The sequence below is a fragment of the Dermacentor silvarum genome, chromosome 9 (assembly GCF_013339745.2).
Source record: "Dermacentor silvarum isolate Dsil-2018 chromosome 9, BIME_Dsil_1.4, whole genome shotgun sequence".
NCBI classification, from domain to species: domain Eukaryota; kingdom Metazoa; phylum Arthropoda; class Arachnida; order Ixodida; family Ixodidae; genus Dermacentor; species Dermacentor silvarum.
In genome coordinates this window covers 144,206,309-144,224,781 of record NC_051162.1, presented here as the reverse complement: position 1 = coordinate 144,224,781, position 18,473 = coordinate 144,206,309, and the positions used below count along the sequence as shown (strand labels likewise).

Below are 18,473 nucleotides of genomic sequence, written 5' to 3'. Positions count from 1 at the left end.
TACAGAGACAACCAGTTAAACAGCTCGAAATGAGTGGTTTATTGTACAGCATGATTAGAACTACTGAAACTAATGGAGAACCTAAATACCAAATGGCAACCATAGGCTCTATTACTCTTATAATACGCAAACTATGTTTGAATACAAAGCTGACTTGCACATGTATAGGCAAAAGTTTACAGGTTGTTTACCTTTTTCGCAGTATAGTTCACATATACTCACACTATCATCACACTCATGTCAGCTCATAGCCACTCATTTAAAGTCATGTCCATACGTTCACTCATTTGCACTAACAGTTCCACTTACTCATGTCTCTAGAATTAGTTTGAGTGCATATATAAGTACACCAATCTATATACATGCATGTGGGGTCTGGACAGAGATGAATCCTGGATAGCGTTCAAGGGTGTTTGTTAGGGTGTCCTCATCAGAAAAAATAAAAGTCCAGATGGAGGAAAGGAGCTCGCAGCATGCGCAATATGTAAGCATAAAAGTGCCTACATGGCTGACTGTTGACATGCCTTCTGACTACTCCTGTGGGTCTGCATTGTTTGTTTACTTACTGGGTTATTATTTTCTGTAAGCACAATGATCTTATGGCCACATTGCACATTTTTTCCCCTCACAACTTTAGTTTCCTGTACATGATGATTTGCATATCTGTGCAGGTGCCCAGCAGCCACATGGACTTCACGACAACCAGTTGCTGTGCCCACTTTGTAGAGACTTCTTTAACCGCTATATACTTGTATCAAATGGTCGTGCAGCAGAATTGCTGAAATGCCGCCAGGGCAGTGCGGAATGGCAATATGAACGCTCTATAAGAATTACTGCCAGTGTAGCTGGATCTGTACCGATGAAGGCATCTCCTGTGAAGTGGATTGCTAGGCATTTAAATCCGAGGTTTTCTGGGAGCATGAGCACACGGTAAGGGGAAAACACCCAATGTATTCATTGGCTAACATCTGAACATGAGGGACAGGCACGAGCAATGTTATTACTGCAAGTGTACATATTCTGATGGTGTTCGCAGCTGCTTGATGCTACACATCCGAGAGTATTTTGCACATATATATTTTGTTCAATCTAAGGACATGCAAGGCAGCTTAAACTAAAACGAATGCTTGACATGCCTTTGTATTTAGATGATGTTGCTAAATCACATGCTTGTCACCTTCCATCTGAGTGAAATAATTTGAGTTAATGTGAATTTGGGAGATAAAATTTGGTTAACCCAAACCTCTAATAAGTAATATGTGTGCATCCAGTGATCACATACCGAATCTCACAAGTAGCTTGTACTAGTGTGAAAGTCATAGGATGATACAGCCTTAGCAAAGCAGGTTGATGGGCACATGGCAGCTTTGGAGGTCTTGAACTTTATGATTTACTGAGCATGCCTGGCCATTTCACTGCTATCCGTTTCTGTCAATAGCTCATGTGCATACTTTCAGCTTGGTTAGGTGGTGTTTTGGGTGCAGGGAAGAGGATATCACTTGTTGCAGGCAGCTATTGTCCCTCTCAAGGCATACATACACCTGAACATATTGAAGCAGAACGAGTCCTCAGCTTGATATTACTGGGTATCTCCCTCCTAGGCACTGACCGTGCGCAATGCTGCTCAGCCATAGCCTACAGATTGCTGCGAGGCACTCGTGAGATGTAGCACAGGTATTTAAGGCAACTTATTTAGCTGTGGATGTGTGTTTCAGAGATACACATTTCAATTAAACTCTAAACAATGGTGCAAATGTTTTCCAAAATTTTTGAAATTTAGAGCGGTAAGCAAGACTGAAAGGTCAGCGTATTTATGTTGCTAAGCTACTCGTTGTTAAACACCACATTTATTATCCCTTTTGTTGTTGACAAATTATTGACAGGAACGGGATGCAGAAAAACGAGGAAGAGAACTAGATAGACCTCTTGCATCTGTGGGCTGCTCCCTGTTACACTACACAATAAAACACAAACCTGCAAAGGCCTATCTTTTAGACATGTTGCCCCGAGACATTATTTTTTGTTGTGCTTAGGAATCTCTAGATTACCTTAGCATTACACGTCCTTACAGTTGTCCTGAGCATTTCACGTTCTTTAATGCATTGTTCGGCCGTACCTCAATTATACATGAAATAATGACTGTATTTGGACACGCAATGAGGTAAACTTGTATATTCTCATTAAGGTTCACTTGCTTTTGCTGCTTTGCGTTGAAGCTGTTAGTGGAACTAAAGCGACTCGAAAATGTCCATGTGAAATACAAGTCGTACAAAAAAAAATATCTGTGTACCATAGGTTGGTAGAATAAGCCAATACTCAGTCATACTTACTCACTGATATCTTTACAGGCAATGCACAGTGCTAAGCGATTCAAACATGATTGTCGGAGCGCATGTCTGCCGGCACTTTTCACACCACCATTGGGCACTGCGAACACCGAGCTGGTGTATTGTCGTATACGATGAAAGCAAATCCTTTGTGACCCATTATGCTCGCATTCGGTCCTATAGAGGGCACGCAAAGCTCTCCAGTGGCACAAAAAGCACTGGCAGCCATGCACTCAGACTATCACGTTTAAATCGCTGGGCACTGACTTTCGTTCACACTCACTCCTGTTCTTGGATGCCAATTCACTGCACTCTTACCCACTATTGTTTACATTCCTGTCCAATCACATTCTTCGCCACTCATTAGCGCTCTACCTCGTCCCTGTGAAATGAGTGTGGGGCAAGTATGAGTCGACATACTCATGACCTATGCTGTGTATGCATAAATACTGGCTGAAATTTGGAGAGTAACAATAGGGTAGAACAACAATGAAGACACTAAATGTTTATTTTTATGATGCATTGTCTTAGGATGCCCATGTGAGAACGTTGTCGTCAACAAATTGTCTCGCACTGTCGGTTTTATGCAGCCGTACTGCCTGCAAGTTGCTATTTCAGTCAATGTTATATTGAACAACTTTTTTTCTCTTCCATGTTTAGTTACAGTGAAATTGTATGGTCGACGACAACAGTTGAAAACAAAAATAAGCTCTTAATTTGAAAAGCATGTCATTTGCTTAGTGTGTCAAGTGCCTTACTGCTGACTTCTTGAAGAAAATGCGCATTGCAACTGTGGTTTCATTTTATGATTTCAAACTATCTCGCTTTATGCACTAAATACAAAAAAAAAACACAACAAACTCTTGCAAGGTTCGAAATAATGATATTATGTATGCTACCTGCAATCCTAACTGGTGGGCTGTCAGTCGTTGCCATCGTATGGAAAGCAGACGATACGTTACCAGCTTGCTACATTGCTAAATGCATTTCAGAATCAAGGTATCGACATAACGACGATACCACTAAGAGACATTTGTCACGTATATGTTCAATGCAAAAGGTGCATTTTCCTATTTTCGAGTTTTCTTGGAAAGGTTTATTACAATGCAGCATGTGTAACGTATTGTGTATGGTGCTTGTGTTTGGTAGCATTGGTTTGCCCTTGTTTGTTGTGTTTGGCACCCGAGAAAGTTGTGCATATATATGTAGGATATAGTAATTCTGTTTGACTTTTCTTTCTTTATAGTGTACCTCTTCCTCGTGACCAGTGCACTTTCGCTTTCTAATATGGCTGTATTTACCTGTCTCTTAATGGTTAATTTTGATCATGTTGAGGAAGCATACATCGTCTCAAGCTATTAAATGTAGTAGCTTTTAGTGAATGCTCCTTCCTTTCATCTAAAGAAAAATAAAGGGCATGGAATTGATTTCAAAAAAGAAAATGTGGGAAGCTTAAAAGGGGGGGGGGAGGAGGGGGGGGGGGAGTTGTCACCTGGTGTTGAAGGGGACTCTTAACAGCACAGATGGTTGTGCTCAAAATCGTGTTGTGAAATTGTGCCGTCTGCTGCTGGAGCTCTTTCTAATGTGCTGGGAATTATGCATGCTACATCACCAAATGAAGAAAAGACTGGAAACATTAATTGTGAAGTGAATGTGAATCTGTTATGACGAAATGTTTGGTGATGTAATAATGGTACCTGTTTTTCTTTTTTTGAAGCCATGGGCAAATATCTGAGCCCAAAGCTCGTCGGTGGTACGAGCAGTTAAAAGCCACCAAGGTCCAGGAGGTTGGCTTGGTTGTCAGGCCAGAAACATCATGGTTGGGGGCAAGCCCTGATGGCGTAATTGCTGACTCGCCAACAATTATCGAGATAAAGTGCCCCACTCCCCAGACTTTGGAGAAGCATGGGAGCCTTAAGGAACTTTTCAACAGTGGACAGTATGATGTCATCAGCGTAGACGGCACACTGAGTCTAAGCAAGAAGGGGAAGAACAAATATTATTTTCAGGTGCAGCTCCAGATGTACTGCTGTCAAAAGGAGCGTTGCGACTTTGTCGTATGGTCACCAGGGGAGGCCTATGTTGTTGAGGTGCTCTACGACAAAGAGTTCCTAGAAACATATGTTCCGCAGTTGGAGCACTTTTATTTTGCTCACCTGCTGCCTGCTCTCACTGACAGGGCTCAGTGAAAGTGCTACATTTCATGCAAGTGACTCAGTGCTTTCATTTACAGTGCACACTAAATTTGGATGACCCTTGAGGAGTCTTGGAAAATAAATGCTGAGACTTCATGCTTATCTGTAGTAACTTTATTGTTACATAGTGAACACAACCAACACCTGTTTCTTCAGTTGTTTACATCACAAGCTAAGCAACAGTATGCATACACTTTTTTAAAAGTACAAAAAAAATTGTTTCAAAAGAAATGTCAAGGGACATTAAAAACAGATTCCTATTATCACAAGGTAATTGATTAGAAACAAATATAGCTGCATGGAACTTTCAGCTGATCAGATAATTAATCTTAACCCTTTCAGATGCCACTTTAACCTATTGATTGAAAACTTTCTTTCGCCACATTTCTTGCCTCCTCAGAATCATAGAAAGTGTACAGCTGCAGAAAAGATTAAGAATGTTCAGTTCTGTAGTGAGTTTTGTCAAGATTACAGAATGTGGACTCCATGCGAAAAGTCGCTACAGGAACACCATATGTGCGTACATCAACTATTTCGTGTATTGAAAAGCACTCGTTCAGCCGCTTGAAAATTATGCCTGGTGCATGACATTGTGAAACACATTGAAAGAAGTCAACCCACTACATACAACTACATACTGACACCAAGCAAAAACACCTAACCATCTACCTTCCCACTCATTTTACTAAAACATTTTGCACATGTTAAATTGCAGCACAATTCCAATCGCAAGTGTCTCGAGATATATGCAACCCATTTTAAATATTACTTTTGTCAGTGATTTTGCTGTTGATGCACTATCTTTGCGTACATTGCATCTGAAAGTGTTAACAGAGTTTTGTCGTAAAAGAACTATTGTGCACGAACTGAGAAAGGTGTTTCAGGACTTAGCAGTAATTGTATTCCAACATGCCTGTGACTTGTGCTGTTCTACTCATTTTTATGATGGCAGGGCCTGCCTGCTTATTATTCTTTGATGTCCTGTCTGAAAATGAGGATTTATTTTATTTAGTTTGAAGGTGCAGAAATCACTCTGTCCTTAATTAAAGGTGGCTGAAGATTGCACAGCCCGGCTACAGCAGTCAGTACATCATTAGCAAGTGGTTTTTTTGCAAAGATGCTTGCGGGAAAATGCTTCAGTATCCTGAAGCATTTAAGTCGTCTTATAGACCGCTCAACATGAATGCGGAGCCTTGCTAGGCGCCTTGACTTTACTAGCTCAGGGCCACTTATTTGTTGTCTGCCTTTTGAAAAGCTTGGTAACCTTAGATTTACTCCCATTGGTAAACAGTCGCCTATTGTGAAACCCCTGTCAGCCAGGATCTCATCACCTGGTGTCAGAAACCTTGTAAAGCCACTGTCCAATGTGATGAACCGATCGCTTGCACGTCCACCATATGGCTTGGAAATGAACATCACAAACCCATTGGGTGCAATGACGTGCAGTACTTTGGCAGTGTTGTGGGATTTATAATGACTGTAGGTCTGATTTCTCCGTAGCAAGTTGCCCGGTTTCTCAGCAAAAATCTCAAAGCAATCGATGATGCATGTTGCTAGCGGATAGTCCTCAAAAATGCTAGGCATTGTTCTTCTAATTGTTTCTCTTGCCAGCCAGAACACCAGATATTTTCTAGAAAAGTGAGCAAGAGCTGACACTATAGTGCAGAAAATCCTGCTCACTAGAGCTGTGGAAATACCGAAGCGGAAACTGAGGTCATTAAGTAGCAGCCCTAAGCGCAGCCTCATAAGTGTCAGCAGCACCTGATCTTGGAAGGGTAAAACAAATGAGTTCTGCTCAGCAGTTGCTTCAAGAGACCTCACCAATTCATCAAACACATCCTTTGAAAGCCCTGTAAAAAACCTGAAGGAGCTTGAAGTGAGAGTCGAGTAGACAGTAAATGCTGTTTGACAAGCCCTGTTCGCTGTCACAGAAGACTGTTCTGGATGTTTGCTGTATGTGTGTTCAGATAATTGTGCTGTGGCTTGAACTTCCTTGTCCGATGTCACCAGAAACTGGCATTTGCAGCCGCAGGCCGAGCAGCTCCTTGGTGTTTCCTCTGCCTCTGTCAGCCTGTGTAGTGGTTTGCAGATACAACAGAACTCAGTTTACAATACTTACAATTTAAAAACTTTAGAATAATAATGAGCATGTAACTTTACTAGCATAAAGGCTCTAAATTTCTTGTGCTAATGAGACAGGTGGTAGTAAACAGAAAATCTTTACTTGCACTAACCTCTCATTAACTATCATAAGCAGGAATTGTACAAAAATAGCTTGGAACTTGGTCACAAATAATGCTAGCATTGAACAGACCAAAGCAATTTTGGCTGTTTCTGTAGATAGTCAAGAGTATATCCACTAGATTCGACATTAACGCAGATTCTATATTTTTTAATGAGTTCTAAAGAACAGTTCTGTGCGTAAAAGCAATGACATGCTATTGGTGGCATAAGCAATGTACCTATTTGGTATGTAACTGTAACTGTAGCAGGGTTCACTGTCGCCTTCATCTTGCTCGTCCATTGCTGTCTGCTGTTCAGTGCTGGTGTCAGCTGTCGCTGGGCATATGGTGACCGTTGTCTCAGCTTCTTGCATGCAGGTTGCAGGGCGCTTTAACTGCCTTCTTCCTTTGTGATGGATAGTCTAAATTTTAAATACAGAAAAAGAAAACATATATATTCAATACAGCAGGAGTTATGGCGAGAGAGCATGAATGAAGAATTGCACATTACCGGTGTTCCAAGGTGCAGTGTTGGGTATGGGTTATTTTTTGTGGGACATCCATCAACAAAATGGACCGAACACACCTGTGAAAGGAAGTACATACAGACTTGAATAAACCTGCAGTGTTTTATTGGCACTCACAAGCTTTTAGGCTATTTGTTAAATAAATTGGAATTGTTGTTTACTTAGTGGTTTTCTTAATCCTACTTTGTTATCGAATAGCAACGGCGAAGCAAGAAAGCAGTCTTGTCTGTTATCAATAAGGGAGAGCAGCTGTCAGATTATTTGATGTGTTGAATAATTTGAGCGTGTGGACTCATTTAGTGGTGTACTCGATCAGTAGTATTGGGCTGCTTCACAACCGTGGTAAGTGTTGGATATGGTACTCGGAAAGTGACTCGCACCGTGTCTTGATCGAGACGCTTACGCGTCATAATTACTCAATATACCGTGAAGGCTGAGCACTAAAACTTGCGTGTCGTTCGTTGGCGGCGCAGTACTTAACAGACATTTTTTTACAGAAGCAGAGCTACAGAAAAGCAACGACGTTCACGGATTTTGCCAGGCGAATTTCTATTTGTTGATAGGCGAAATGAAGGTGCCGATGACTGCAAACGGCAACCATTTCGAGCGGACGTGTTGTGTCGTGAACGAAGACATATTAATGCTTATTCTCAGCTGTGACAGTAAGCGACATTACAAAATAAACTGTGCAAATTAGGCTGAAGTCGCGGTTCCGGTCATACGCGGCGTGAATCTTACTATGCCGGTAGCGGCGCCGCTATACCTTTGGTCACTGTAACGAGCGGTACTCACTCTTGCCCACGTTCCGGGGTCGAAGTTTTTTCGTTGAAGATTTGCGATCCAACGCTGGCGGACGACGGCATTTTTTAATCCTTGTGGGAAGCCGTGCATCGCGAATGGTCGGCAACACGGACAGTCCTTGTGCAGTAGCGGTCCGTGAACTTCGCACACAGATTCATTCCATATTTTTATGTCCCAGTCGCTGTTCTTGCAGCCAACTACTGCACACGTCTTGCCTCTACCATTCCACATTTCGCAGCTTGAACGGAGCACAGTGCGTTAGCGGTCCGACTGCTGATCGCACGGTAGCAAGGTAGCAGCGGATGTGGTTTCGGATTCGAGCAGAATTGCGCCTGAGGCAAGCAATGGCGCGCCTCCGATAGCGCCATCTCGTTCCTCTAGAACAAACTGCTTCGCGAAAAGGGTCAATAGCACTCGCAGGAAAATTTCGTGAGAAAAATCGTAGATGAAGAAAAACATTGTAGGAGGGAGTGTCAAGCTGACAATCTTGAATCTTCAAGTCTAATGATAAACTCTATCAGAAGCATCGTTAGCGGCTGCAGCATTGGCGTCGCATGAATAAAAATAGCAGACGTTCGCATCCTCACGAGCGCGGGTTTGAATTGAATTGCAGGGCTTTACGTGTCAAAACCACGATTTGATTAGGAGGCACGCCGTAGAGGCGGGAACTCCGGATTATTTTTAAGTACCTGGGGATCTTTAACATGCCTGCAATACACGGGACACAGGCGTTTCTCTTTTATTATTATTATTTTTTTGCATTTAGCCCCCCATCGAAATGCGGCCGCCGCGGCCAGGATTTGTTCCCGCGACCTCGTGCTTAGCAGAGCAACACGATAGCCGACATAGCCGATAAGCTAGCACGGCTAGCGAGCCTACATGCAAGCGCTGTTTTAGGTTGGTGACAACTCCAAAAAAGTTTTTAACGCTTTTTACCACCAAATTTGGTGAGTAGCCATTTTGATTCTCAGTTTCGGTAGAAGTCGCGGCGCATCCGTGCATTATTTTTGTCACGCTCTGATGTACCCATTTTAGCACGCGATCTAATAAATTTCTTTAATTTAGTTTTCCAACAATGCGCGCACACGAAACCTGCATACATCTTTAATAATCTAGTTGCCTGTTCCTTTTATTTTAACACATCGAACTTATTTTTTTTTCAGTAGCATACAAAGCAACAAGTTATAAGGAACGGTGGCGTACACGTGGTAGTATTTTCTCACGCCAAGAATGTGAACTGCATTAAAAATTGTCGTTGCCTTCCACTTGTACACACTATTTAAAGGGTGTTTTTCGAAGTGTGCTGTAATAAAAGCTGTGCTTACAAGCCTGTTTAACTAAAACGTAGACGTGCCATGCACTGCTCTCAGACACGCTATAGGTCTCTGGCTTTAAAAATGAATTTAAAAATGAATTAGTTTCATGGTACCAATGGGTGCGGGAAACGTGGTCTGTTGGCTGGTCTTTTCAACATTTAGATTCCCACATGCTATATTTGGCGGAAAATATTACCCGCCAATTTATGTGGGTAACATAAAGGTTTTTAGTGTATGCTTTTACTGTGTATGCCGCTTGCAGTTCTTATTCCGAACTCGGTGTCTAATATGTACCCTTTCCTGTTAGTCTGTACTGTTTAAGTTTCTTTTTTTTTTCTTTTTTATGTATTCTTTGCAATCTGTACTTTTTTTTGTTCCCACTCTTGTAAGAGCCTGTCAAGGCTTACAGTATTAATAAATAAAAAAATAAATAAAAACTAGGCCAGCCAGTGAAGTGCTTTGTGAATTTGATCTCGGATCCTATTCGACCGGAACACGGACGAGCGGCCAAAGTTTGCTTCACAAGTGTAAAGACGTGCACAGCTCTGACACATGGGAGGCTGGCACTCTCTTCCAAAGGGAAGACTTTTGTCATAGCAGACCAGACATTGAAACAGATCGCTGGTTGAAGTTCACAACATCGACAAGCGAGCTTACGTCTTCCACTATTCATAGATTTGCACAGGGTTTACTCGGCACTAACGCAAGGTTATCAGATTATATCACATTTGTGCATTTCTGCCATTGGCTACTCTGATTACATTTGGAATATAGGGCATATAAGCGCAGAGAGTCGACACAACGTGGTTAGCCGCTGTAACTACGCTGTAACGCTGTTAGCCGGCGACTTTCTAGATGGAGTCAGAGGCTGCAGGAATACGGCATAACGGTCGTGCACAGATCTGGTCGCAAACACAGTGATGCTGATTGATTGTCACGTGCACCGGTGGAATCTGCTCCTGTGGAAGATGGACACAACTTTCCGTTTCTTGGAGCCGTGACCACATCTGAGTTGGCCAAACATCAACAGTCTGACGCCGAGATGCTTCTACTTATCATGCACCTGGAATCGCACCCTGTCCATGTTCAGCGAGTTTTCAAACGGAGATTATCATCGTATGTGATGTGAAATAACGTCATCTACAAAAGAAATTTTGAGCACATCACAGAGAAATTCCTACTCGTCTTTCCTTCAGGCTTGTGATCCGAAATCTTGGAAGCCTGTCACGATGACCCATCCGCAGGACACCTCGGAGTGAGTAGAACATTCGCTCGAATTCATGCCAAGTACTACTGGCTAAAGCTATTGAGATCGGTGCAGAATTGTGTGAGAACATGTCTGGATTGCCAAAGACGCAAAACGCCCCCAATAAAACCCGCAGGCCTCCTTCAATCAATATAACCCCCAGAAGCCCCGTTTGAACAAGTAGGAATGACTTGCTTGGCCCATTTCGGACATCGTCACCAGGGAAACGATGGATTGTTGTAGTAGCGACTGATTACCTAACTCGATATGCTGAGACAGCCTCTCTAATCAGTGCTACAACCATTGAAGTGGCTGAATTCTTTGTCACCAACGTAGTACCATGACATAGTGCCCCCGCAGTTATTATCACGGACGGAGGGACGGCATTCACAGCGGATTTGACGCAGTCCATTATGCGACTGACTCATACCAGCCGCAGGAAAACAACTGTCTATCACCCTCAAAGAAATGGGTTGACCGAGCGATTGAACCGGACGCTGACCGATATGTTGTCAATTTACGTAGACTTAGAGCACCGTACATGACTTAGAGCACCGTACATGACCGTACATGACTTAGAGCACCGTACATCAGACTATTTGAAGAATTATCAGGCATTTCCTAGGATATTATTGGCCTTAGTGAGGTTAGAAGAACTGGTGAGGCTTACACAGTGCTGACTAACGGGCACGTCCTCTGCTACAGAGGTCTTCCAGATAAGAAAGAATCCGGGGTAGGATTTCTAGTGCATAACAATATAGCGGGCAACATTGATGAATTCTACAGCATTAATGAGAGGGTAGCAGTCGTCGTAATAAAGCTGAATAGGAGGTACAAAATGAAGGTAGTACAAACCTATGCCCCAACCTCTAGTCACGATGATGAAGAAATAGAACAGTTTTATGAAGATGTTGAACTAGCAATGAGAAAGGTGCAAACTCAGTATACTTTAGTCATGGGCGACTTCAATGCAAACGTGGGGAAAAAGCAGGTTGGTGAGCAAGCAATTGGCAACTACAGCATCGATTCTAGGAATGCAAGAGGAGAGATGTTAGTAGAATTTGCGGAAAGGAATAGGCTCCGAATAATGAATACCTTCTACAGGAAGCGCAGCAACAGGAAGTGGACCTGGAAAAGCCCTAATGGAGAAACAAGGAATGAAATAGATTTCATACTCTCTGCCGATCCAAGCATAGTGCAGGATGTAGAAGTGTTAGGTAAGGTTAAGTGCAGTGACCATAGCTTAGTGAGGTCTAGGATTTCTCTCAATTTAAAGAGAGAGAGTGAAATTAGTCAAGAGGAAACAGGCCAACCTAGAGGCAGTAAGGGTAAAAGCAGACGAATTCAGGCGGGTGCTTGCAAACAAATATGCAGCTTTAGAAAAGGAAGATAAAGACAACATAGAGGTAATGAATGAAACCGTAACGAGGTTGATCTCAGAAGCAGCAATTGAAGTGGGAGGTAGGGCACCAAGGCAACCAGTAGGTAAGCTCTCTCAAGAAACAAAGGACCTAATAAAGAAACGACAGAAGATGAAAATGTCCAACTCAAGAGATCAGATAGAATTAGCTGAACTGTCAAAACTAATCAACAAGAAAAAAGTACGGGATATTCGAAATTATAACGTGGGAAAGATTGAGGAAGCCGTAAAATATGGACGCAGCATTCAATCAGTAAGAAGTAAAGTTTGGCATAGGACAAGGCAAGATGTATGCACTGAAAGATAAGCATGGTAATATCATCAGCAAATTTGATGATATAGTAAAAGCAGCGGAAGAATTCTATACTGACCTGTACAGTGCCCAAACCAACCAAGCTACTTTCATTCAAAATAGTGATGAACCGGATACAGAGGCTCCTTCTATAACTAGCGCTGAAGTTAGAAGGGCCTTGAAAGACATGACCAGGGGAAAAGCTGCTGGAGAAGATGGAATAACAGTAGATTTAATCAAACATGGAGGAGATATCATGCTTAAAAAGCTTGCGGCCCTTTATACGCAATGCCTCACAACTTCATGTGTACCAGAGAGCTGAAAGAACGCCAACATTATACTTATCCATAAGAAGGGAGACGTTAAAGAACTGAAGAATTATAGACCCATTAGCTTGCTTTCAGTATTGTATAAAATATTCACCAAGATAATTTCCAATAGAATCAGGGCGACACTTGACTTCAGCCAACCAAGAGAACAGGCTGGCTTCAGGAAGGGATATTCTACGATGGATCATATCCATGTCATAAATCAGGTAATCGAGAAATCTGCGGAGTACAATCAACCTCTCTACATGGCTTTCATAGATTATGAAAAGGCATTTGATTCAGTAGAGATACCACCAGTCATAGAGGCATTGCGTAATCAAGGGGTACAGGAGGCATACGTGAATATCTTAGCAAACATCTACAAGGATTCCACAGCTACCTTGGTTCTCCACAAGAAAAGTAGAAAGTTACCTATCAAGAAAGGGGTCATGCAAGGAGACACAATCTCTCCAATGCTATTCACTGCATGCTTAGAAGAAGTATTCAAGCTCTTAGACTGGGAAGGCTTAGGAGTGAGGATCAACGGCGAATATCTCACCAACCTTTGGTTTGCAGATGACATTGTCCTATTCAGCAACAATGGAGACGAATTACAACAAATGATTGAGGACCTTAATCGAGAAAGTGTAAGAATTGGATTGAAGATGAATATGCAGAAGACAAAGATAATGTTCAATAGCCTGGCAAGGGAACAAGAATTCAGGATCGCCAGTCAGCCTCTAGAGTCTTTAAAGGAGTGCGTTTATCTAGGTCAATTACTCACAGGGGACCCTGATCACGAGAAAGAAATTTACAGTAGAATAAAATTGGGTTGGAGTGCATACGGCAGGCATTACCAAATCTTGACTGGGAGCTTACCACTGTCGTTGAAAAGAAAAGTATACAATCGTTGCATTCTACCGGTGCTAACATATGGGGCAGAAACTTGAAGGTTAACAAAGAAGCTCGAGAACAAGTTAAGGACCGCACAAAGAGTGATGGAATGAAAAATCTTAGGACTAACGTTAAGAGACGGTGTGGATCAGACAACAAACGGGGATAGCCGATATTCTAGTTGACATTAAGCGGAAGAAATGGAGCTGGGCAGGCCATGTAATGCGTAGGATGGATAACCGGTGGACCATTAGGGTTACAGGATGGATACCAAGAGAAGGGAAGCGCAGTCGAGGTCAGCAGAAAACCAGATTGGATGATGAAGTTAGGAAATTTGCAGGCGCAAGTTGGAATACGCTAGCGCAAGACAGGGGTAATTGGAGATCGTAGGGAGAGGCCTTCGTCCTGCAGTGGACACAAAATATAGGCTGCTGCTGCTGCTGCTGCTGCTGCTGCTGATGATGATGATGATGATGATGATGATGATGATGATGATGATATGGGACAAGATACAACCATATGTAACATTCGCTTACTATACCGCATTGCAAGAAACCACTCAAGTAACGCCATTCCCACTTGTTTTTGGTCGAACAGTTACCACACCCTCAGATGCAATACTGCCGGTGAAAGACAGTGCAGAACAGAACTCTGACATCAGCGACTTTACACAGAGGGCCGAAGAAGCACGTCAGCCGCCGTGACACCTCATTCAACATTGACAGTAACTGACGCCGACCGGTAAAACTTGCGGCGAAGAGAAGTCGAATATGCACCAGGTGACAGAGTATGGGTGTGGATGCCCGTACGAAAGCGCGGCCTGTCTGAAAAGCTTCTGCGCCGTTATTTCGGCCCTTACCGAGTACTTTGCTGCATTAGTCCCTTAAACTACGAAGTTACGCCGCAAGAACAAGTGAGCTCATCACGATGCCTTCGTCGCACAGAAACTGTGCATGTGGTCAGAATGAAGCCATATTATGACAGGCAGTGAATATTCTACCAAACACCTCTACTCAGTGCCATATACCACTTTAGTATGGACAACAGCTTGTCAACAATTTCGGCGTTTTACGCATCGGGACGATGCGTTCTTGGAGGGGGAATAGTGATGCAAGACAGAAACCATCTTTAAATAACCTGCGCAGGTTCATGCGCCCTCCAAGAGGACGACTGTGTATTGGTGAGAACAACAAAGACGAAGACGTAATAGCACGTGCATTCGCCGCACGCACTCGCATCATATGTGGCCGTTCTCGGTGAACAATAGAAGAAGAGGAAGTGAAGCGCCGCTTGAGGAAAAAGAAAATAAGCCTTCTTGATCTCCTGCTTGGAACGCGGCAGTTATCTCATTTATTTACTTGCCGGGCACAAGTTAGCCCACAATAAATGTTCATCTCAGATTTCTATGAACCATTCGTTACAATACATTCTTCAAAAGCTTTAGAGGCCGAACTATCTTAAACGTCATCCCGCGAAACCGCCATCGTCTGTGAACGCACCAAAGGAACGACCACTACGAGTGGTCGCCTTCCGAAATTTATGAGGAGACCGCCGTATACTCAGTTCTAATACTTCTGTTTTCATTTGCAACAATCGATTCTCGATTTTAGCCTTGGAAAAATCTGGTCGATTTCTTGCTATTGCAATGGGGATGTTTTCCTAGCAACACTCGATCTGGCGTTAGAACGGCAGACTGAAACAAGTCAAAAGGGAGCTATGGCGAAGCGGGTGAGCAAGCGTTGCTTGTCTTCTTCTTCCTTCACCAGCACCATGGCCCAGTCCCTTCAGTACAATCACTCCCCACCAAAAGAGGAGCCATCCTGGCGACCTAGGGGCAGGAGAAGAAAGGGGGGTCGTGGCACTGCTTTTTCTTTAGGCGGGAGACGTGGACAATTTCCTGGCCGCAACGACGCTGGTCGGAAGACGCGTCCTTCGGCTCGATGAGGTAGTTGACTGCGGATGTTTGTCGCAGTACCCGATAGGGACCATGGTACTTGGAATGCAGCTTGGAGGAAAGGCCCGGTGGAGTAGACGGCACCCACAACCAGACCAGCGAGCCGGGAGTAAAGGACGTAGCTGTAGTGGACGTGTCGTGGCGATGCTTTTGGCGCCACTGGTCCTGGGATGTGAACGAGCGAGCGAGCTCGCGACATTCTTCCGCGTATGCAGCCGCTCGTGAAACAGTCGTCGACTCCGAAGCATCCGGCCGGTAGGGTAGAATTGTGTCCATTGTGCAGGAAGGTTCGTGTCCGTAAAGAAGAAAGAAAGGTGAAAATCCAGTGGTGCTTTGCGTTGCAGTATTATATGCGTACGTTACGAACGGCAGAACCCGATCCCAATTCGAGTGGTCAGAGGAAACATACATGGCCAACATGTCGCCAAGGGTGCGATTAAAACGCTCTGTCATGCCATTAGTTTGGGGATGGTATGCCGTGGTAGTGCGGTGAATGATGCGACACTCCTTTAGCAACGCTGTAATGGCGTCAGAGAGGAAAACGCGACCGCGGTCGCTCAGTAATTCTCGAGGTGCTCCATGCCGTAATACCAGGTTCTGAAGGATAAAACGAGCAACGTCTTTTGCCGTGGCAGATGACAGGGCTGAAGTTTCAGCGTACCGCGTAAGGTGGTCGATAGCAACAATAACCCAGCGGTTGCCGCTGGGAGTGCTGGGAAGCGGACCGTATAGGTCAACGCCGACGCGGTCGAACGCTCGAGCGGGGCATGGTAAAGGCTGCAAGGGGCCGGCAGCATGTTTAGGAGGCGTCTTGCGGCGTTGGCACAGGGGGCATGACCGGACATACTGGCGAACGAAACGATACATACCGCGCCAATAGTACCGAACCTGGAGGCGAGAGTATGTCTTCAATACCCCAGCGTGGCCGCATTGTGGGTCATCGTGGAACGTGGCGCAGATGTCGGAGCGGAGATGTCGGGGAATAACAAGCAACCACTTGCGACCGCTGGAGTTGTAGTTGCGCCGGTAGAGGAGGTGATCCCGAATAATAAAGTGCGTGGCTTGGCGACGGAGCGTCCGAGAGATCGGCGCTGGCGACCGGCTAGACAGGAAGTCGAGAAGCGAACAGATCCATGGGTCATTGCGCTGCTCTGATGGCATGTCGGAAATGTTGAGGGCGAAGGCACCGCAGGCGGAAATCGACGAGCAGATAGAATCAGGTGACAGGGGTGACCGGGAAAGAGCGTCTGCGTCTGAATGCTTGCGGCCGGAGCGATAAACAACACGGATGTCGTATTCTTGTAGGCGTAATGCCCAACGAGCGAGCCGACCAGTTGGATCTTTGAGTGAAGACAACCAGCATAGGGCATGATGGTCGGTCACGATGTCAAAAGGGCGCCCATACACGTAAGGTCTAAATTTTGCGATAGCCCAAATAATGGCCAAACATTCCTTTTCATGTAATAGTTCAGCGGAAATCCGCTAGGTGGAGATAAGTAATTAAAGAGAAACTGAGACTTCCACCCAAATGTAGCAATTCGCTACTATGGAAACCCAACTGGGTTCCTCGAAAGAAAGCCTCGCAGTTGAAGAAAAATTCGTCCTGGTCCGGGACTCGAACCCGGGACCACCGCCTTTCCGGGGCAGCCGCTCTACCATCTGAGCTAACCAGGCGGCTAGCAGATGGCAGGGCGAAGTCGAATTTGTCGACAACTCGAAGCAAAGGCAAGTATATGATGTAATTACATCATATACTTGCCTTTGCTTCGAGTTGTCGACAAATTCGACTTCGCCCTGCCATCTGCTAGCCGCCTGGTTAGCTCAGATGGTAGAGCGGCTGCCCCGGAAAGGCGGTGGTCCCGGGTTCGAGTCCCGGACCAGGACGAATTTTTCTTCAACTGCGAGGCTTTCTTTCGAGGAACCCAGTTGGGTTTCCATAGTAGCGAATTGCTACATTTGGGTGGAAGTCTCAGTTTCTCTTTAATTACATTCCTTTTCAGTAACGGAGTAGTTCGCCTCAGCTTTGGTAAGGGTGCGGCTGGCATACGCTACGACGTACTCATCGAAGCCATTCTTGCGCTGTGCAAGAACAGCACCTAGCCCGACACCACTAGCGTCAGTGTGAATCTCAGTTGGAGCAGAGGGATCGAAGTGGCGCAGTACTGGCGGTGAAGTGAGAAGGCGGCGCAGTTCTTGAAATGCATCGTCACATGCTGGGGACCAGTCCGGTAGCTCGGAACGGCCGGTAAGAAGCGCGGTCAAGGGGGCGATTATGGAGGCAAAATTGCGGACGAAGCGGCGGAAATAGGAGCATAAGCCGATGAAGCTGCGAAGCTCTTTCAGGCTAGTTGGTTTGGGGAACGCGGATACAGCACTAAGTTTCGTAGGGTCCGGGAGGATACCGTCTTTTGAGACCACATGACCGAGGATAGTAAGCTTGCGAGCGCCGAAGTGGCATTTCTTCAAATTTAGCTGCAGTCCTGCAGCGGTGAGGCACGCAAGGACTTGCTCGAGGCGGCTGAGGTCTGATGAAAAGTCGGTAGAAAAAACTACAATGTCATCTAAGTAGCAAAGGCACGTGTTCCACTTCAGGCCTCGGAGAATGGTGTCCATCATTCGTTCGAAAGTGGCAGGCGCGTTGCAGAGGCCAAAGGGCATGACGGTGAATTCATATAGGCCATCAGGTGTTACAAAGGCTGTCTTTTGGCGATCGGCCTCTGCCATCGGCACTTGCCAGTACCCGGAGCGCAGATCCAGTGAAGAAAAGAATTCCGCACCCTGTAGGCTGTCCAAGGCATCGTCGATGCGCGGCAGAGGGTAGACATCTTTGCGCGTTATGCGGTTAAGGCGGCGATAGTCGACGCAGAACCTTATGGAGCCGTCTTTCTTTTAACGAGGACAACCGGAGATGCCCAGGGACTGTTAGAGGGCTGGATGATGCCACGCTGCAGCATGTCGTCAACCTGCTGGT

At 44.8% G+C, this 18,473-nt stretch overlaps 2 protein-coding genes and 1 non-coding gene across 3 annotated transcripts; 2 read left to right on the top strand and 1 right to left on the bottom strand.

Annotated features, from left to right (window-relative positions):
- The first annotated feature begins 530 nt into the window (after positions 1-530).
- Positions 531-4,598, top strand: LOC125940338 (uncharacterized). Its single transcript, XM_049656414.1, has 2 exons — positions 531-930; positions 4,045-4,598. Exons 1-2 carry the CDS (start codon positions 860-862, stop codon positions 4,514-4,516), a joined length of 543 nt encoding a protein of 180 aa, XP_049512371.1. The 5' UTR covers positions 531-859; the 3' UTR covers positions 4,517-4,598.
- Positions 4,599-4,771: 173 nt separating this feature from the next.
- LOC119463957 (uncharacterized) lies at positions 4,772-8,387 on the bottom strand. The gene is made up of 3 exons (XM_049656411.1): positions 8,064-8,387; positions 6,985-7,330; positions 4,772-6,593 (listed from the first exon to the last, which is right to left on the bottom strand). Exons 2-3 carry the CDS (start codon positions 7,116-7,118, stop codon positions 5,531-5,533), a joined length of 1,197 nt encoding a protein of 398 aa, XP_049512368.1. The 5' UTR covers positions 7,119-7,330; positions 8,064-8,387; the 3' UTR covers positions 4,772-5,530.
- An 8,925-nt stretch (positions 8,388-17,312) lies between these two features.
- Trnas-gga (transfer RNA serine (anticodon GGA)) lies at positions 17,313-17,387 on the top strand. The gene has a single exon. It is a non-coding gene; the product is annotated as a tRNA-Ser (tRNA).
- The last annotated feature ends 1,086 nt before the right edge of the window (positions 17,388-18,473 follow it).